Source organism: Hyperolius riggenbachi, chromosome 2 (genome assembly GCF_040937935.1).
Source record: "Hyperolius riggenbachi isolate aHypRig1 chromosome 2, aHypRig1.pri, whole genome shotgun sequence".
Classification (NCBI taxonomy): Eukaryota; Metazoa; Chordata; class Amphibia; order Anura; family Hyperoliidae; genus Hyperolius; species Hyperolius riggenbachi.
Window position 1 is genome coordinate 91,598,173 of NC_090647.1, and position 21,648 is coordinate 91,619,820.

The window sequence follows — 21,648 nt, forward strand, 5'->3', positions numbered from 1 at the left end:
CAATCGACAAACAGCCAACCCCCATGTCCATACCTAAAGGCTGCGGTTGCCTAGTAACGAAACGCTGTTGATCACGGCGGGCCGCGCCGCCTCCCATGTAAACAGAGGGGCAGAGCAGGCGCGGCGAGCTGCGACCAAACCAGGCCATGTAACAAGGTGCAGGTAATACAATTGGTGGCTGTGACCTAAAAAAGATCAAACAGCCACATATACTGCTGACCATAAAGTGCAAGGAATTCTTGCACTGTAGGGCTTATTAGCCTAAATGAATTATGCAGCAAAGGGGCAGGAAGTACACCTGGATCAAAGGACCAGAGGGGGGGGGAAGAAAGTGGGCTGAGGTGTACCAAGGTGAAAGTGAGGAAATAAAGATGTGGAGGAAGAAGTGATGGAAAAAAAAAGGAAGAAAATAGGTGAAAGTGAGAATGTGTTGGTACACAAAAGAGATGACCCGAGAGGGAGGTGGGATGTACAGGCCTCCAAACAGGCATGCCAAAGAGAAGGCAAAAAGGGGGAGAGACGATTGCATCATGGCATTGACCATAAAACACAAGCATTTATCTCACAAAAATTTTTTTATCTCACACTAGTAATAACTTTATTAAAATATACTAAAATTAGTGACAAAATGTTAAAAAGGTCAAAAAACTGCCATGATGCAAAAGTATGGGCAACAGAAGGTGGACCCAAGGGAAGGTATAAATACGGGTAGAGGAGAAAGAAAACATTCAGATCCCAAAGCCTAGGGTTCCAGGAAGCATGCAAGGTCCACATAATCGTTCAGACCAAGTGCACCCATAGCGTTGGTCCGCAAAATCCAATGTGCTTCCTGCCTAAGCAGTAATTTCTTTCTGTCACCACCTCTTCGGGGGGTGTTACAGACATCAATACATGCAAACGACAAGAGGTTTGGATTATTTTCATGGACAAGGGACATGTGTTCGACTATTCTTGGGCAACCTTTGCCCTTTGGTAGCAGACGCACATGTTCCAAGATTCGTTCTTTGACCATCCTGGTCGTTTTGCCGATGTAAAAACGTTGGCATGGGCACCAAAGTGCATAGACCACATTTTTGGTCCTGCAAGTGGCAAAAAATGGAACTTTACAAAAAACAGGGCCTAACTGATAAGATCTGCCTGTTTTCATTAAGTGGCAGGCTTTGCAAAAGCCACAGCGGTGGTTTCCCGATGATGTAAAATCATCAAGCCAGGTGCGCTGTGGACTTTGGCGAAAATCGCTATGGACCAAAGCGTCACCGATAGTAGGTGCTCTTTTAAAAGCGATCAATGGTTGGGGGGGTAGATTATTCTTCAAGACTGGGTCCTCGAGTAGGAGTGACCAGTTTTTACTGAATGCCCACTTGATCTGTTTGGCCATGGGGGAGAAATCAAAGGAAAAAACTCCTGAATTGTTAGTGGATCTACTTTGTGTCCTTCGTTTAATAAGTTCTGTTCTGTCTCTCATGGTGGCTTTCCTGATGGCCCCATTCAGGGCTACCTCGTTGTAGCCTCTGGCCAGGAGTCTTTGTTTTAAGACTTCAGCCTGGTTCAAAAAATCCTCTAAATTGGTATTGTTCCTGCGTAAACGCAAGAACTGGCCAAAGGGGAGGGACTCTGTAACGTGCTGTGGATGGTAACTACTGGAATGTAGTATAGTGTTGGAGGCAGTTGGTTTTCGGTAGCCTCTTGTTATGACACCTTCAGATGTAATGGTCAGTTCTAGATCAAGGAAGCAAATGCTTTCTTCTGACCACTCCATAGTGAAGTGCATATTTACATCATTTTGATTAAGATATTCCAGGAATTGTTTGAGAAGAGGTACATCTCCTGACCAAAAGGTCAGGACATCGTCCACATACCTGGACCACATCCTCAAACCAGATTTAAAGGGATTATTGGCAGAGTGGATATAGATCTCCTCCCAAGCACCCAAAAACAAGTTGGCATAAGTACATGCGACAGGGGTCCCCATCGCGGTACCTGAGATCTGCTGGTACCATGACTCACCAAACAGGAAAGCATTGTGTGTGAGAACAAACTCCAGGCACTCACACACAAATGCATTATACAAGACATCCTTTTTGTCTCTGTCCAGATACATCTTAACAGCACAGATACCCTCAGTATGTGGGATCCTGCTGTACAGGCTGGTAACATCAATGGTGACCAGCAGCTCCCCTGCCCACCACGATGAGGACCCAATGCCGTCAAGGACATCAATGGAGTCGCCCAAATGTGAGGGGAGATGTGACAAGAGTGGTCGGAGGATGTGGTCCAGATATCTGGAGAGTCTCTCCGTGACCGATCCCAATCCCGACACAATGGGTCGTCCCGGGGGATCGGTCACGGATTTGTGGATCTTGGGTAGACAATACCACACTGGTTTCACTGGAAAGGAAGGCAAGAGGTTATTAGCCAAAGCAGAAGTAAGAAAACCACCCTCTACCCCTCTACGGAGGAGTGACCTCAGGGCGGACTGATACTTCGCCGTGGGGTCTCCTCTGAGGGGTCTGTAAGTCGAGGCATCGGAAAGTTGTCTTAAGGCCTCTGCTTTATAGCTCTCAGTAGAGAGGAGGACAACCGATCCTCCTTTATCTGCCTTACGTATAGTAAGGTCAGGACGGTTCTTCAACCAGCGAAGGGCTCTGCTTTCAACCGGGGTTAAATTCTGTGTTGCAGTGGGATATACTAATGCTTTAATCTCACTATCAATTTGTTTCTCAAAAAGATCTATACATGAGCCTGCTAGTGTGGGAAAAGGCGTTATTGATCTGCATGGCTTGAAGTTATTGATATCAGACAATGGTACTTCAACCAGGGCTGAATCGACTAAAAGTTCATTCAAGGCTGAGATTTCCCCGAGTTCTTTATCATTCCATGATCCCGACGGGGTGAACCCCAAGGGACCAACAAATGTCTGCTCAGTTTTCTGGGGGCCTATCAAGGATGAGGTTTCCTCAATTTTCATTTTTCCAAAATGGTGTTGGATGTTGAGTTTTCTGACTCCTTTGTATAAATCTACCTTGAATCGTGCATAATCGAATTGTTGAGTCAAGGAGAAGTTCAGTCCTTTGTTAAGGAGGCTTTCTACCCCTTCTGGTAGTTCCACAGTGGTTAAATTCACTAGATTTGTTTTTATATTGGATGGCATATTAGCTGTTAAATTGCTTTCCTCTTCTTTCCCTTCCCTCTCGGTTTGTCCTCCCAGGTGACTTTTCTGCTTCTTCCTTCGCCCTCTTCCCCGCCGGATGCGCCGCCTAAAGGGATATCGGCGGGGTTGGGGGCTGGTTTCTTAGGATTTCGTTTCGGGTGTGGTTTAGGAGAATCTTCACCACTGGATTCGGAATCGGTAGTCCAGTATCCCTTCGGTTTTTTAGGGGTATGTGGTGTTCCTCTCGGCTTAGGGCCAGGGATTTGTACCCAGGAAAAGATCCTACCAAACTTGTAATCCTCTCTATCCCGGAGGAATTTGTGTAGTTTACGAGCTTTTATGTTATCTTGAACAGATGCTAATTTCTTGTCGATTCTTTCTATAGTTTTCTTAAAGTGTTCTTCACTAACGAGTTTTTTATATTCAGTTTTACTTTCAGAAATGGCAGCTGTTAGAAGGTCTAGTTCCACTTTGCTTCTGTTAAGTACTATGTCTTGCAAGCGAGCTGAATGCTCCAGGAATTCTTGTTTCCAGGTCTCCACAAACTTGGGATCTTGTCTATACTCAGACGGTTCTTGATATCTCCTAAATCCCCTGGCCACCAATTGCTCTCCCTTGTACCTCTCCAAGGCAGTGACTGTCCAGAAGACTCCCACCTCTCTCTCGCATAACCTCCCCAGATTCTGTTCCAACACCTTGGCGCCCACAGAAATGTTAGAATTGCTAGATCCACCAGAAATCGTGAAAACCTGATGCAGAACTGGATTGGAAGCTAGCAAATGACTGCTCGCTGGCTTCTACAGTATGTGGATGGGTGCTGCCAGCACTGCTATTCTATATGAGGGCCGCTGATATTTAAAGGTGCAGTTTGAGGACCACTGCCTTAACCTCATAAGTTGAAATGTGTTAATATGCCGACTGTATAATCATTCATAACAACAGAGTTGTGAGCAGCAAAAACGGTAATAAAATATGATTAGCCTATCTGCGAGCATTCATCTCCCTATGCAAATCTTTGTAAAAATAATGCCTCAAACTCTCTTGCTAGACTTTGCTAGCAAATAAAATTCATGGTCTAATGCTCACTAATGTGCATCCATTAGTGCTGAGAGACCTATAAGTACAACATAGATTGTGTAGTGACAGGAATTAAAATGAGACTGTTGTACTGTATATTGCTGTAATGCACCAGAAGGAGATCGCTATCTTGTCATGTAAAAGAATACATGTAACAAATCGAGGCAAAAGCATTGTATGCAATAATTAAAACCGCAAAATGGCCACTAAAGGCTAAAACAAGTTCACTATTAGTGGCGTACCTAGGGGGAAGCGGCAGGGGTGGTGGGGGTGACACCCGGAGCCCTGTGCAGCCGTCTGTGTCCGCTGTGCTTGGCTACCTCAGCTGAGGCAATGAATGCAGAGTATTTGTGCATGTGAAAGCCGTGATATCTTATCACCTGCAGGACAGAGTCCAGTGTTGTCCAACCTCCTGTCACCTCTCAGCTCTTCCCCTAGTGCTGGCAGTGGCACCTCTTTCTGCACTTGTGTAATCACATGATGCAGTAAGAGATGCCAAACGCTAGGAGGAGGGCTGAGCGGATAAGAGGTCGGACAATGCTGAACGGCAGATTATGTTAGATATCACTCATGCAATTCTCTACATTCACTGCCTCAGCTGGGGGAGCCAATCACAGCGACAACGGGCCACGAACTCCACGGGGGAGGGGAGACACTAGAATAAACTAGCTCACAATCTAATCCTGCCATAGTCGTTGTCTTATGTCTTACCATATTATTCATTTATATATCGCTGTCATCTTCGGCAGCACTTTACAGAATACATAGCTATGTAACTTCCTGTTATCAGAGAAAATCACATTCTAATCCCACCATGGTCATAGTCTAATGTCCTGTCATGTTATTATTTGTTTATATAGCACTGACATCTTCTGCAGCACTGACTAATCTATAAATGAATAATGTAAACAAGCATAAGCAATTTTATTGTCCTGCTCACAGCTCCTCTTTAATCTCAGTCCAGACTCCTCTCTTTCCCTTTGCCTTAAGGGAGACCTAAACCGGAAAAAAAAAGTTTCACTTACCTGGTGATTCTACCAGCCCCCTGCAGCCACCCTCTGCCCGCGCCATAACAGATCGAGTCTCCGGTCTCCCCCCCGTCATTTAGTTTCATTCCTGCTGACTGGCCAGTCGATGGCCACTGCGCCTGCACTGACCTGGCTGCGCTCCCAGGAGCGTGATTGAGGACACGTGCGGCTAGGACCGCGCAGGCCTGGTGGCCATCCACAGGGCTGAGTCGGGAAGACTGAAACTTAGTGGCAGCGGTGGACTAGAGACTCGATCTGTTATGACGCAGGTACAGGGCGGCTGCAGGGGGCTGGTAGAAGCCCCAGGTAAATGAAACTTTTATTTTCTCTTGTTTCAGTTTAGGTTCCCTTTAAATCATTGCCAGTGTTCAGCTCGTTCAGCTCACAGGTTCTCTTATACCTGTCCTTGTAGTCTGTTGGCTTATTTCAGGGAGAGTGGGAAGTTGTGCTACAGCTGCCAGTGTTTTCCTTTCCTGTTGGACCGCTGAGAAATACTTGGCATAGCGCGTATTTTGATTTACACTTGACTGAACATAGCACAACACAGTTGTCTGGTATTGTATGACATTACCTCACACACCAGATACACTGGAAATGTTATGCTAACTAATGCATAGTAGCCAGTTCAGTATTCTGTGCAGTTTCTATGCACTGCTGCCGCTGCTCAAATCTATAGGTTTTTTTGCTAGGCATGTAAAAATGAGAATTTGTGAATGTTCCATACCCAACTCAGGGGTGTCAAACTCAAATAAAAAGTGGGCCGAAATTGAACACTAGGATCAATGCGCAGGCCCACCTCAATGTCTAGTGGCCACCTCCCTCCCTTATAAAGCTTCCTCGTGTTTAATGGCTCCCCTCCCCTATACAGTTCTCTGGTGTCTAGTGCCCCCCCCCCCCCCATACAGTTCTCTGGTGTCTAGTGCCCCCCCCCCATACAGTTCTCTGGTGTCTAGTCCCCCCCCCCCCATACAGTTCTCTGGTGTCTAGTGCCCCCCTATATACAGTTTCCTGGTGTCTAGTGGCCCTCCTCCCTCCTCTATACAGTTCCCTGGTGTCTAGTGCTTTCCCCCTCCCTCCCCCATATGGCTTCCCTGGTGATTTAGGGCTTCACCCCCAATATAGTTTCACTGGTGTTCTAGAGAGGGCCAAACATAATCCAAAGTGGGGAAACTATTTGAGGGCCAAAATTAGTTGGATCTGTGGCCCGTAGGCCAGAGTTTGACATGTATGCCCTAACTGGACGATGAAGGTTGCAAGGAAATCTAGATTCCGTACTGTGGTGACAACCTGTAACATCAGTTGGCTACATTGCTGTCATCTGAACATAGAATGCTGATAGGTGGAGAAAGCAGAGTGATGACCTCTTCATAAACCTCCTCCTCTAGTTCTGTTGCTCAGTCTGCGGTCTGGTGGACACTAATGTTTCAATCTTTTTCATCCAATCTTACCATTTATATGCAATGTAAGGGAACTGCCTAAATTATTCATTCAATATCTTCACTCAATTTACCTTTATACTACATAGATTTGGTAAAATTGGATGATGGCCATCAGAAGGGCTCACAATCTAATCCCTACCATAGTCATATGTCCATTGAAGTCTAGGGCCAATTTAGGGGATCACTGAAGTGGTGTGCACTCCACTGAAGCAAGGCATTATAAGAGTATTATAAGTCTCAAGACCTTATCTTTACATGCCAAGGTACATGTACAGTAACTGAGATTAAAAAAGCTTAAACTTTATATGAACAAAGTAATTACTGTTCCGGTTCTGTGCAGTTACTCATACAGGAAGTTGGTGAATGTGAGTGTTTTGTACACCCAAAAATTGAACTCACTGGCATTTTTAGAAACTTACAGCTGGCTGCAAATGAAAACAAAATGACAATTTTAATCCAATGGCAATGTGGCTTGTGCAACTGTCACGATTGCCTGGTCAATGACTATGCCCATATGACTGACCTATAGCCCAGCCCGTAACACCTGCACAAAACTCCTACCTAATATACTTCTACAATACCCTGCAGGCAGAAGTAGCATACAGACTGACAGATAGTATTCACCAAACAAAGAAGTATGAGTAATATTAGTACAGTGTACTCAGATATATAGTCGCCTGGGTGTGGAGGCAATCCAGATGATAGCCAGGTGGTGACAGGCAGGGAAGGATAGGTTGTAGGCAGTTCAAACACTTTGCAGATAATGTGGTCAATCTAAGCCAACGTCAGTCCAGGCAGAATTCATGGGAGAAACCTTTAAACAAGCAGGGGTCGATCCAGGCAGCAATCGGGGATATCCAGGAACAAGCAGAGTCAGCAGCGGGTAATACAATCAGAGAGCATGGTCAGGAACAGGCAGAAGTCGGCAACAGGAGATCAATCTGGAAATAAGCTTGGTCAAGATACAGGCAAAATTGGCACAAGATTAGCAGCTGTGAGCGCAGTCTCAGCAACATGCCCAGCAGAGGCCATCACAGGCGATGACAGAGGGCGCTCACCTTACCTAACCAATCAAACAAAAGGGAATCCAAAGTGCCCAATCACCTTGTGGCTTCTCAGCAAGTCGGCTGACACGCCATGCACTGTTTACAGCTTAGCCAATGGGAACTGAGCGCCGTGCGCTCCACTGAAATCAGAGCCCCTCCAAGACCCAGAGGCTTGCGCCTCAGCATGGGTCTCGGCGTTCCGTTGCCACGAGCAGCAAGAAGATCTTACAGCAACACTGATGGACAGCATTTTACTTTAGCAAAAGTGAAATTTATGTTTAACGCTTTAATGTTCACTTGTAATGCATGTTCCACACCCGGGCATTATCTAGGTCTATCTTGCACAATCCACAATCTTATTGAACATACTGTTTTATATTGCAGGTCATCTTCTCCTGACCTGACCTCGAATACCAAGTTGACAGCCAACCGGAAGAGCACAGGGCAACTGAATGTTAACCCTGGGGTCGTTGGTGGAAATACAGCTACGGCTGAACGCAGTCGGCACCAGAGGAGCTTCTCGGTTCCTAAAAAGTTTGGTGTATCAGACAAATCCTCTGATCCGCCGCGTAGCGCCACGCTGGACAGGATTCAGGCCTGCACACAGCAGGGCTTCTCCCCGAAAACCAGAAGTTCCTCTTCCCTAAAAGACAACATCACTGATCCTTCTCACATCAATAACCCCACCAACCTGCTGGCCACCATATTTTGGGTCGCTGTGGCACTGATGGAGTCAGACTTTGAGTTTGAGTATTTCATGGCACTAAGGCTGCTGAATAAACTTCTGTCTCATTTGCCCCTGGATAAATCCGAGAACCGGGAGAAGCTGGAGAAGCTTCAGGGGCAGCTAAAATGGACAGACTTTTCAGGGCTCCAGCAGCTTCTGCTCAAAGGCTTCACCTCACTCACAACTACGGATTTGACTCTCCAGCTCTTCAGTATGCTGACCCCAGTGTCTCGGGTGTCCATGGTGGACTCAACACAAATCATAGGTAAACAGATTTATTGAAAACTGTCAAATATCCTATACGGGCTGTAGTGGTAGAGAATTTTTATAGCCCTTAGTTTCCTGAATTTGTTGTTTGCATTGCACAACTGTAATTGTTACAATAATATGTGGATAGTTCCTGCCTGGCAGCATCCAGTAGCTCTTTACTGCCAGTAGAGTGGGAGTTCCCTCCCAAGCATGTGGCATACCACCTGACCCAGCCCACCTCCTTCAACTGCAGCGCCTCAGCTCTACAGTTCCCTGCTTAGTGTCTAAGGCATTTAACCTTTCTCGCACCCCCCACGTGCATTTATAAAAGCCATGTGTACCTCTCATCTACCCTCAATAAGAAAACATTTTGCACTGCCATTTTATTTAACTTTTGTAATAAGCACACTGGGGAGACCCGGCAGAGCTCTAATGTTGCATTGCTGGCCACAAAGAGTTTATCTTTCAGCAGCAGCAGAGATGAGGTGGGTCAGATGATCAGCTTTGTGTTCACAGTTTTTTCCCTGACAAATTTGGATACAGGGAGGAGTTTGGACAGTTCACAGACTGATGTAGGCTAATCAATTTATAATTGACATTCACACAGGAAGTCAGTTTTGCAATCCCAGCTAGACAGGTAATAAAAATAAATACTGCAAGGATTATGTGCAGCAGCTGCAGCTTGTATATGTTTGCATACATTTTTACACCATCTCAGAATTTACTGACCTCTCATTTGCTTTCCCCAGACCCAAAAAAGGTTCGTACATGTTCTCAGCCCGATGACCTGAATGTTTGTTTCTTGCAGGGTTTCCCCTGAACATTCTGTGTCTGATGCCTCACATGATCCAGCATTTTGACAATCCAAACCAATTCTGCAAAGAAGCTGCCGAGAGGATTGCTCAGGTGTGATATATAAATCTCCATATCATTCTCCTTATTCACCATTTAATACACGGGAGCTATAACCCAATACACCTCTCTGTTCCGCTAGGTTTGCTTAGAGGAGAAGAACCAAAAGTTGTCCAACCTGGCTCATGTCATGACCTTGTACAAGACTCACAGCTACACCAGGGACTGCGCCACCTGGGTCAACGTGGTCTGCAGGTACCTGCATGAAGCCTTCACTGACATCACTCTCAACATGGTGACCTATCTGGCTGAGGTAATTGTCTAATGCAGGAGTGTCAAACTGGGCTGAAACTGTACACTGGGACCTCATTGCGGGCCAACCTCAATGTCTACAGGCCACCTTCCTCCATTATAAAGTTCTCAGGTGTCTAATGGCCCCCACCCCTCCCCTATACAGTTTCCTGGTGTCTAGAGGCCCCACCCTCCCCTATACAGTTTCCTGGTGTCTAGAGGCCCCACCCTCCCCTATACAGTTTCCTGGTGTCTAGAGGCCCCACCCTCCCCTATACAGTTCCCTGGTGTCTAGAGGCCCCACCCTGGTGTTTAGTGCTTTCCCCTTCCTCCTCCATATGGCTTCCCTGGTGGTCTAGGACTTCACCTTCAATATAGCTTCCCTGATGGTCTGGAGTGGGCCAAACATAATGCAAAGTGGGAAAACCACTTGTGGGCCGAATTTATTGGCTCTGAGGGCCAGATTTGGCCCGCGGGCCAGAGTTTGACATGTATGGTCTAATATCAATCGCTGGTGTGTTGCAGATGTATTGCCAAATAGTTATTACTGTCTGCTAATGTATGGTCACTGCAATTACTTTTTCCTTTTTAAAGACTGAGAAATGGCCTTTTATAATAGTTCTGTAAGTCACTCCTCAGCCATGCAATCTTGAATGTATTGTATATTTTGTTAAAGCGAACTTGAACTCAGAATTTCCTCTCTGCTCTAAAAGATAAGCAACAGCATAATAACATTTCTTTTTTTTACAGCTGATAAAAATCATGCAATAAATCTGAAGTGTGTATAGTCTTTTCTGCTTTTCTCTATAACAGTAGTTACTTTGCCTCTAAATGACAGTATATTTGATCCCAAGCAGCTCTAGCCTGCAAGTGTGTCTACTTCCTGCTTACATGAAAGCAGACATAGGGTTAACATACTGTTTACAAATGAGCTTCTCTACCAAGGCTGCCATGATTCCTGAGCTGACACCTTAGAGATCAAATTACACTTGGGATTAGTCTCAGGTGAGGGGGAAATTAGGCTAAACTCTCTAAATACATACAGGGTGCATTTCTGTTTTCCTTCTGTCCTGTGCAAGGCTTCAGGTCCAGTTTAAGTATCAGTTTGCATCTGAGAATTAACCACTCCCCCCCCCCCCCCCCCCGTACGAATTTCTTCGTCCCTTTTTCCATCCTTTAACCCCCAGGGACGGAGAAATGCGTACTTTCCGCGTTCCCGCTGCTGCCCGCGCTCCCGCTCGTAAACACGCTGCCCGCCGCTAGTAAACACGCCGCCGCCCGACCGCCCGGAGATCAATGAACGGGAAAATCCATTCCCGTTCATTGATCTAAGCCCCGCAATGATCCTCTGCTCTCCGATGAGCAGCGCGATCATTGTGAAAAGATACACACTTACCCAGCCTCCAAGTACTTCCTCCAAGCTTCCGGAAGGACGCTTGGAGGTCGCATTAAAACAAAAAGTTACTGTGGCCATCTTGTGGCCAAATAGTAAAACTACACCCTACACATTTTTCACATACAAATAAATTACTTTTACACAAAAAATTAACTCATTACCTCCCACACTCCCAATTTTTTTTTTTGTAATTAAATACATAAATAGTTACCTTAGGGACTGAACTTTTTAAATATTTATGTCAGGAGGGTACAACACTGTTACTTTATAAACTATGGGCTTGTAATTAGGGATGGACGCAAAACTGAAAAAAATGCACCTTTATTTCCAAATAAAATATTGGCGCCAAACATTGTGATAGGGACATAATTTAAACGGTTTTATAACCGGGACAAAAGGGCAAATACATTTCATGGGTTTTAATTACAGTAGCATGCATTAATTAAAAACTATAATGGCCGAAAACTGAAAAATAATTAATTTTTTGCCCAGATTTTTCCTATTTTCCCATTAAAACACATTTAGAATAAAATAATTCTTGGCATAATGTCCCACCTAAAGAAAGCCTAATTAGTGGTGGAAAAAACAAGATATAGATCGTTTAATTGTGATAAGTAATGATAAAGTTATAGACGAATGAATGGAAGGAGCGCTGAAAGGTGAAAATTGCTCTGGTGGTCAGGGGGTAAACCCCCTCAGTGGTGAAGTGGTTAAGCCACTCCCTGTATAAAATCTTTATTTATAAAACCAGTTTCAGTTTTTTTTCACAGAATAGTTAAAAAAACACACATTTTGTGGATGTGTATACTTTATAATACAATTAAAGGAAACCTGAAGTCAGAGGAAAATTAATTACTAAGGTGCTGTTGTAGAAAAAAATGAATGTTAACGTCTGGATGTTGCTCTGGTCTTCTGCCTCTAATGCTTCCAGAATCTCTCATCCGGAAGCAGTGTGCAGATCAGATGCTTTGATTCCATTAACTGCACCCCTGAAACCAACCGGTCAGCAGCAAAGATGGCCACTGAGATGTTAATTATTGCAGCTTGTATTACAATTATGGAAATTGTAAATGGAAATGGCCAATCAAATGAATGTCCTGACCATTTGCTTGGCTAAATTCCAAGCTGCATACATTTTGCAAGAAAACTAGAAAATGACCATCTTGTTAGCCATTTTCAATCAGGACAGTCGGGTATTTTTCTGTTGTTAGAATATATAATAGCAATATCGAAGATTTCTGAAAGTTCAAGTCTCCTTTTGAATAAAATTGACTGAAGAGCGTTTGTAACAATCTCATTCCACTTTTGTTTCAGTTATTAGAAAAAGGGCTTCCCAGCATGCAGCAGTCTCTCCTGCAAATAATTTACAGCCTGCTGAGCCATATGGATATGTCCCACATTCCTGGCAAGCAGTTCAACATAGAAGTACTGAAGACAATTGAAAAATTTGTGCAGGTATGAATGATTAGAGTGCGATGACTTTTATACGTTGTCTTTGCTCTCTGTGATTATGTAATTCTGTACCATCTAAAGAAGAAGCACTGGATTGTTGTAGAACAAGTTACATTAGAATTCCGTTATAGTAACCTCCAAGGGACCGGGCAAAGAGTTTACTATATCAGAAATTGCCATACAGCACATAAAGTACGGTATACTATAGTACTGGGTCTTAATACAGTTATTAATTGGGAGTCATTTTTTTCTTTCCAGTGAATCAGCAAGTGAGCACAGACAGTGTTTAAGCAAAATGCACAGTGCTCAATTCACTAAGCTTTATCAAACACTTTATCAAACGTTTCATAATTTACCTCATGTGTAAAATCTAATTTTGAATTCACTAAGGTGTTATGGGTTTATTGAATGTTTTATCGATAAAACATTTGATAAATCTGTAACATCTTAGTGAATTCAAAATAAGATTTTACTCAGGAAGTAAATTATCAAACGTTTGATAAAGTGTTTGATAAAGCTTAGTGAATTGAGGCCTATATAGTGCTCAATATTTAGAGCACACGTAACATCTCATAGCTGAACGTAAAAAATGATATTGCTTTATATTTGTATGTAACCCCACCCAGTGCACTGGGAGGGCGGAGCTACACAGAGAACAGGGGGAAAAAAGTTGGGGTGAGAGGATAGCAATGATTGTTTGTTATAGTGACATTTTTTTCATTTTTTTCCTTTATACAGTACAGTCCTTTGTGTTAAATATTTTTCTATAAATGTTTTTGGATTGTGGAATGAATCCTATGGGTTTCCATGAATCCTTATGGGGACATTTGCTTTTATGTAAGAGTGCTTTGGAGTACAAGTATGTTTCCAGAACACATTATGCTCATAAACCAAGGTTTCACTGTATTGTTGCATTCTATTCGGGGAAGTTTCTCTTTGTGTACTTTAGCTTAATTCTTTAAAGAAGGTTGGACTACAAGATATTACTGTATTTTTTGGACTATAAGACTCACTTTTTCTCCCCCAAAAGTGGGGGGAAAAGTCACTGCGTCTTCTAGTCCAAATGCAGGGAGTTCCTGACTTGTAAATGTCTGCCGATACGAACCTCCAAACTGCCGCAATGTCGGGGACTCCCTGTATTGTGCCCATGCAGAGAAGAACACAGGGGGACAAACAGAGGACACAGGGGGACACAAAGGGCATAAAGGAGGACACAAGGAGGACAGAGGCGAACACATGGGGGACAGAAGGGGGACAGAGGAGGACACAGAGAGACACACAAGGTACAAGGGGGCATGAGGTTCAAAAGGGGCATAATCCACAAGATGCCCCTTCACCATGGATGCACCAGGTTTAGTATATACAGGTATATATTTTTCCCCTGGTTTTTGTCCTCTTAACCTAGGTGTGTCTTATGGTCAGGAGCGTCTTCTAGTCCGAAAAAAACGGTATATCTCAGCTATACATTGAGTAATGAGTGAGCTACAACTGTGCATTCATATGCTGCGCTGTCAATGTTTCCCCTCAGAGCATTCACTGGAAGGAAGCCCTCAATATATTGAAGCTGGTTGTCTCTCGATCTGCCAGCCTGGTATTACCAGCTTACCAACACGGTGATCTGACCAAGCTGGAAATCAGCCGGCTATGGACAAGTTCTTCCAAGGAGCTTCCCGGGAAAACGCTGGATTTCCACTTCGATGTCTCTCAGGTAGTACAAATTACAGCGGAAGCTGCAGAACATGAGAAGTAATGTATTGTCACACTCAGGTGTTTCTCACACCCTACCTGAATATTCCCTTAATGGCTCTCATTAAAGCAGCAGGTGGTGTTAATCACTCTTGTAGCCGCCTCTGCACGCTGCCTTCCTCCTGCATGAGGCGGTATGTGAGAGCTGGACTGCGACGTGGAGGGCAGTTCCCAAAGGCGGCAACAAGGGTGAGTTAACAAGGTTTCGAATGTACCAACACTACGTTTGAGGCCCGCTGCAGCCAGACCAGAGAAGCAAGTACCTCCACGGGTAAGGAAGCCTGATTTTTGCGATCTGTAACTTCTCCCAGAAGCACCATATTCTAGACTCCCCCTGGTGGCTGATTGTGTTATTGCTGTAAAGTTTAGCAGACTTGTTTCTCAAGTTTTCAAAGCATTACACCAATATACTGTATATGGCAATATTTAGCAAGTACCTCTTTGTGCATGTAAGCGTATGGTACACATTGCATGTTATTCCTTTTGTAAAGAATATTAGAAATATTTAGTAACATCTTTTTATGTTATGGAATTTAGGAAAACTCTAAACTGTTAAAATGAGTGTCCATTAAATATTAGTACCCCCTAAAGCTTCCTAAAGTGTCAGTTGGGGTGCAGGTATCACTTGTTGAGATCCAGGGAACTAGAAGAATGGTTTGAATTGTTTATATATGATATACTTTGGATTCACTGTAATCTGTAGGTGCAGCAGCGCCTTATAGTGGCAGTCGTCCTCCACATCCTATGAAATAAATTGTTCAGCAGTGTTCAAACCAGTTTCTGTTAGAAGAATACCTTTACTAAACCACATATAGAAAAGTAGTGCTGTTGTTTAACCAGTTTCCTCCTCTGGTCATTTTCACAGTTCAGCGCAGCTCTGGCAATAACTTTATCAATAATTATTACAACTAAATGATCCATGTATTTTTTTTAAGGACAAATTAGGATTTTTTGGGCTATTTGTTTTTTAGTAATTACCTTATTTTCTATGCATTTTAAAAGGATAATAAGGGAAAAAGTGAAAAAATACACAATACAAAAAACCTGTACTGAGTAAAATTATTTAAAATAAACACATGAAGTAACTTTAAATGAACATTAAATAGTTACCTTGCCATCAGTTCCTCTCAGAAGCTCACCATTTTCTTCTGACAATGAACCCTTCCAGTGCTGACAACATTTTGTCAGAACTGAAATATATCAGTTGCTGCCAGTTATATATCAGTTGCTGTCAGGTATAGCTTAGTTATATAGGAGAGAACAGAGGCGCCATAAGGATAAAAGGGGTTTTAAAGAGGCTCTGTAACAACAAAAACCTCCCCTGGGGGGTACTCACCTCGGGTGGGGGAAGCCTCCGGATCCTAATGAGGCTTCCCACGCCGTCCTCTGTCCCACGGGGGTCTTGCTGCAGCCCTCCGAACAGCCAGCGACAGAGCCGACTGTCGCTTCAATATTTACCTTTGTTGGCTCCAGCGGGGGCGCTGTGGCGGCTTTCGGCACGGAAATAGACGGAAATACCCGATCTCCGTCGGGTCCGCTCTACTGCGCAGGCGCCGGAAACTTGCGCCTGCGCAGTAGAGCAGACCCGACGGCGATCGGGTATTTCCGCCTACTTCGGAGCCGACAGCCGTCAGAGCGCCTGCGCAGGAGCCAGGAAGGTAAATATTACGTCACCGCTGCACGGAGGGCTGCAGCGAGACCCCTGACGGATGGAGGACGGCGTGGGAAGCCTCATTAGGATCCGGAGGCTTCCCCCACCCGAGGTGAGTACCCCCCAGGGGACGTTTTGTCGTTACAGTTGCTCTTTAAAGGAGCTTAAAAGCCAAAAATTTGGTAATTAGAGGAGGCAGTGGTGGACTTACCTCCTCCAAGCAGACACAACACGACTGTACATTTAGTCTATTAACGAACTCCAGATAAAACAAAGAAACGCGTTTCACGGGTCAGCGCCCGCTTCCTCAGGCAATAGAAAAAGGAGTTACAGCATCTAGCAAAACAAACACTTGGCACCTCTGTCGTATAGCTGAGTGGACAACTGATGTGCCTGGTAATGCCCATGTTTCAATATGGCTCAAGTGGGCGATGTTACAGTTTAAAATGTGCTGACCAGAAAGCTGTTATGGGGTAATGGCCATTTTCAAAATGGAGGACGGAGAAGTTTATTGATCACAGTGGACAAACAGGATGCAGGAGAGGAGAAAGATTGATGAGTAGACTATACAAGAGGTAAGTATGACTTGTGTATGTTTATTTTGACTTTTAATTTTCATTTCAGGTTTTCTTTAATGTAAACAGCTCTATTGTACATTAAACCAACACATTTTATTTGTCTATCCCTCCTGTTTATTTAACCAGCCGGGCGGTATGGACGAGCTCAGCTCGTCCATCACCGCCGGAGGCTGCCGCTCAGGCCCTGCTGGGCCGATTTTCATCAAATAAAAAGCAGCACACGCAGCCGGCACTTTGCCAGCCGCGCGTGCTGCCTGATCGCCGCCGCAGCGCGGCGATCTGCCGCGTGCAGCGGCAAAAGAGGGTCCCCCCAGCCGCCTGAGCCCAGCGTAGCCGGAACAAAAAGTTCCGGCCAGCGCTAAGGGCTGGATCGGAGGCGGCTGACGTCCATGACGTCACTCCGCTCATCGCCATGGCGACGAGGTAAGCGAAAGCCTTCAGTGTTACTTCTGGCCGCCGGAGGCGATCAGAAGAACGCATCCGGAGCGCCCTCTAGTGGGCTTTCATGCAGCCAACTTTCAGTTGGCTGCATGAAATAGTTTTTTTTTTATTAAAAAAAAAACCTCCCGCAGCCGCCCTGGCGATCTTAATAGAACGCCAGGGTGGTTAAACAGTTCATTTGTTTTGATAATGTATTAGATGTAACAATTAAGTAATATATACAATCTGCTACTGTCTGCTCCTAGAATGTGTATTTTACACTTGTTTACTGATTAACTTTGCTATTGATTTCCCTGGGAGGAGGAGAGGGGTTTGATGTCATTACTTTACAACTCTGTAGTGATGTATCAAGTCAGAGATAAATAGTGTTATCTAAGATTTTGTAGGGAGGAGAGTGCAGAGACTTAAGCCCCATCTACACGACACGATTCTTTGTGCAATTCGATTTGAATCGAATCCCAATCAGACAGTGTCAGATTTAATCAGATCGTAAGTAGAATCGTAATCGAATCGCACAAAGAATCGTATCGTGTAGACTGGGCTTTATATTCCGGTAATAGGGACAGGAAGTGGTTAAAGGGGTGCTTTTCCTTGTCTCCCCCTCACACACACCCCGCAGGGTTACAGATGATAAGGAGTGTGTAAAGGGCTGAAAGAGATCAAAAAGTCCTCTTACTAAAATGCAATTTAAAACAAAAATGTTCCTTCTTGAAACAAAAGGTATTTGCGACTATTCAGGTTGGAGGGATGTTTGAGGTGTCACACAGTGCATCACTGCTGAATATGATTACTAATTATCCCTTTGTTGTTCCTGTAAGCTAAACACACCTCCAGAACTGCTGGAATGCAATGATGTGTGTCACTCTGAGCTCCTTGGGTAGTCTGATGTGCTGGTCCAAGCCCTATCCCATAGAGCCATATCAATCCCTGAGGAGGACCAATAAGTAGGGATGCTCATTCGGATTCTGCGGAAATGCAATTTCCGAAATTCCGATCGGAAATTGCATTTCTGCATCGGAATGCGGAAATCGGTATTACAAATGCGGTAGGCGGAGTATCGCGGATTTCCGCCGGAAATTGCGGAAATTTCCGCCGACTTTAACATCGATTTTCTCAAAAACTGTAAGGTCTTTTCGAAAACCTTTTTTGCATCTTGTTCACAAGATTTACTTTAATAAACCATGAAAATGTGGTGTTTCTAGGACTTATGGGGGCTTTGCTATTAACCGCTAAAGTCGGCTGATTTTTACTGTAATGTAAAATGCAGAAAATCTGCATTATCCGATATGCGGTAATTTTAAGCCAATCAGAAGACTCAGAATTAATAAACCAATCATAATGGGGATTTAGGCGGAAATTTCCACATTCTCTGATTGGTTTATTCAAAGCTCCCATAGGTCCTAGAAACACCAAATTTTCAGAGTTTATTAACCACTTTGTCCTCCTTGACGTATAAAAACGTCAAGGAGGACAGGCGCGCTCCCGCGGCCGACCACGCGCGTGCACGCGCACTCCCGGGGATTCGGTAGCCACGGAATCAATGTATCGGGCTATGGTGCCCGATCACTGATTCCTCTCACCCACTGAAAAAGCGACAGCTTCTCTCGGAAGCTAAGCTTTTTCTGAAGCTATGTCCCTCTAAGTGTACACAAGATGTCCCTCTAAGTGTGAACAAGATGAAAAAAAGTTTTCAAAAAGACCTTCTGGTTTTTGAGAAAATCAATGTTAAAGTCGGGGGAATTTTCAGCGGTTTTCCTGCGGAAATCCACATTGGAATGCGGAAATTGGTAGCGGAATCTGTAGCAGTAATTGGCAATGGCGGAATGCGGATTTTCAGCGGAATCGGAAATTGGCATTTCCGACCATCCCTACCAATAAGTCCAAAACAGGCTGTCTGTGGGTTTGTTTGATGTGGCTCTGTAAGATGTATAAGCTATAGGCTTGCTATACACCAGCGGTTCTGGATGTAAGCCTGGCTTCAGGGGCATAAAGAGATAATTTGCATATTCAGTAGTGATGCATTGTGGGAAGCCAGAGTTGCTCACTTAAAGTGCTTAAAGTACCTGAGATGGGGGGAGGGATTAAATTTTTTATATATATATATATATATATATATATATATATATATATATATATATATATATATATATATATATATATATATATACATACCTGGGGCTCCCTCGCCATCCTCCTGCACCGATCTGGATCCCCAGCAATTCGGCATTGAAAGGCCTTCAGACAAGGTCAGTTGGTGCAGATGCAGTCCATTTGCTCACACTCCCTAGTCCTGGAGCGTTCTGCCGGGGGGACACCTGAGGAGGACCAGAGCTGCAGCGAAGGACCCAAATGACTTCTAGGGGCTGGAAGAAGCCCCAGGTAAATAAAGATTTAACTGTTCGCCTCGGGTTTCCTTTAAGACATTCTCCGGGGGAGATTTATTTTGAATACGGTGCTGTGCACTTGGCAGATATATGAAACAATCTGCCCTCCCATTGAACATCTGTCACTCTCAGCTCTGCTTTTTCCCTTCATTTATATTCTTTAACATGTGTATTAAACTCTAAAATAATGTGGTTTGCCATTAAAAGGAACCTGTATTTGTGCCTATAGACTCCTATCATCGGGAGAAGGTTTGATGACCTGCAAGGTTCTGCCGGGCGAGATGGTAAATCTAGGGCGATGGCCGTCACTCGGAGCACATCCTCCACTTCCTCTGGATCCATCTCTAATGCTCTAGTCCCCGTCAGCTGGAAGCGGCCCCAGTCCTCTCAGGTAACTCCCATTCATTGTAGGCTTCAGTAAATGACATCAGCTCTGCCTGTTGCATTGTGGCTGACTGCGGTGAAGCCTTGTATGAGGAATTAGTCAGCTGCTATGTAAGGAATCCTAACAGCCGAGTAATGGAGATATTAAACCAGCATTACAGGAATTCTTCCTCCCTCCTCTGTGTTATGATATCCCTCCAGTTCAGTGCTGCTGTAATGTGAGACCTCTCCTGTCAGCCAAGCATTCTAGCGCTACTATAATCCCGCCCTACGGTACACTAGCTGTCAGGGCCGGTTCTAATTGTTTTGCCGCTTGAGGCAAACTTGTGAGGATGCGCCCCCTACCCCCACCGATTTGGAATGATCGCACAGCACCCGACATTTTACTCTGCTTCAGTTAATGTTCTCACATGACATGCTGCAGCTCAACACAATAGCACACTAGATGGATGTTATGCTGGGCATACACGGATGGATTCCTTCTTATCAATCGAGTCGCTGATGGCTCGATTGATAATTTCAGGCGTGTCCGATACCCCGCCGGATCGATTCTGCGCTTGATCCCCTCGGGCGGACAATGGGACAAAAACGAGCGGAAGATAAGAAGCACCAGCGGGGACGAGCGGGAATCGATCCGGGCGCACGCGGGGATGCGCCGGAATCGAGCCAGCGGCTCGATCCGGCGCATAATCTACTCCGTGTATGCCCAGCATCAGTCTGTGAGTCTCATTCTCTTCCTACTCTGACTATATGCTATAAACACAGTTCAAAAATGCTGTTGCTGTAATCTTTTCGCCTGATGCAAATGTTTCGCCTTGCCTCATGAGAGAACCGGCCCTGCTAGCTGTACATCTGATAGTAGCCTGTTCTCTAAGCCATTACTCATTAGTTTCTATGTCTGACCGCTCATGTGAAGACATAAGCCTTAGGGGGAAAAAAGCCCTCAGCTATGATAAAGATGAACATTTTGCATGCTGCTAAATTTCAGCAGTTGAGGATTATTTCTGTTATCTGTGAATTCTTTTTTTGCCCAGCATCTATTATATGATGTCTACTTTAATTAAAGGGCACCTGAGGTGAGAGGGATATGGAGGCTGCCATATTTATATTTTTTAAACAATACCCATTGCCTGTCTGTCCTGCTGATCATCTGCCTCTAATATGTTTAGCCATAGACCCTGAACAAGCATGCGGATCAGATGTCTCTGACTGAAGCCTGACTGGATTAGCGGCGTGCTTGTTTCTGGTGTGTGATTCATATGCTACCATTGCATGAAAGACCAGCAGGATGCCAGGAACCTGGTGTTGTACAGAACACAGTACAAAGAAATGGCAGTGCATCTAAAACTTAGCTGCACCTGACTGACACTAGCTGCATAGGGCTGCAAAGCCTCTGAAAGGCACAACTGTGCTTGTACTAGACTCTTCCAACGCAATGGGGTAACTGGTATTGTCTAAAGGGAATAAATACAACATATACCTCTCTCTTCAGGTGTCCTTTAAGTCTTTTCCGTTGTGATCAGGCGGCTAACACCAGATTCACCCTTCTAAATTCAAATTCCATTATTCATAAGCAAAATGGCCAGTGAATGGTGCAGAGTTTTAAATACCATCAGAAGCAAACCAATGTATTGGGTGTAATGGCAGCAAATTATTCAAAAATCTCGAGGTTTGACCTCAGAAGTAGCAGCAGCATGGTGAATGGTATTCAAGTGTACCTGAGGCGGTGCGGTGGGGTGGCAGATGGGACACAGAG

The 21,648-nt window shown here is 44.5% G+C and overlaps 1 protein-coding gene across 9 annotated transcripts in view; it reads left to right on the plus strand.

Annotated features, from left to right (window-relative positions):
- FRY (FRY microtubule binding protein) overlaps nucleotides 1-21,648 on the plus strand; it is a 578,021-nt gene that overhangs the window by 488,827 nt on the left and 67,546 nt on the right. For all 9 annotated transcript variants that reach the window (XM_068267046.1, XM_068267044.1, XM_068267045.1 and 6 more), the window contains 6 exons: nucleotides 8,126-8,733; nucleotides 9,526-9,623; nucleotides 9,712-9,882; nucleotides 12,571-12,711; nucleotides 14,237-14,416; nucleotides 19,738-19,899. In XM_068267046.1, the coding sequence (XP_068123147.1) occupies nucleotides 8,126-8,733; nucleotides 9,526-9,623; nucleotides 9,712-9,882; nucleotides 12,571-12,711; nucleotides 14,237-14,416; nucleotides 19,738-19,899 (1,360 nt within the window). The remainder of the gene's footprint in view (nucleotides 1-8,125; nucleotides 8,734-9,525; nucleotides 9,624-9,711; nucleotides 9,883-12,570; nucleotides 12,712-14,236; nucleotides 14,417-19,737; nucleotides 19,900-21,648) is intronic.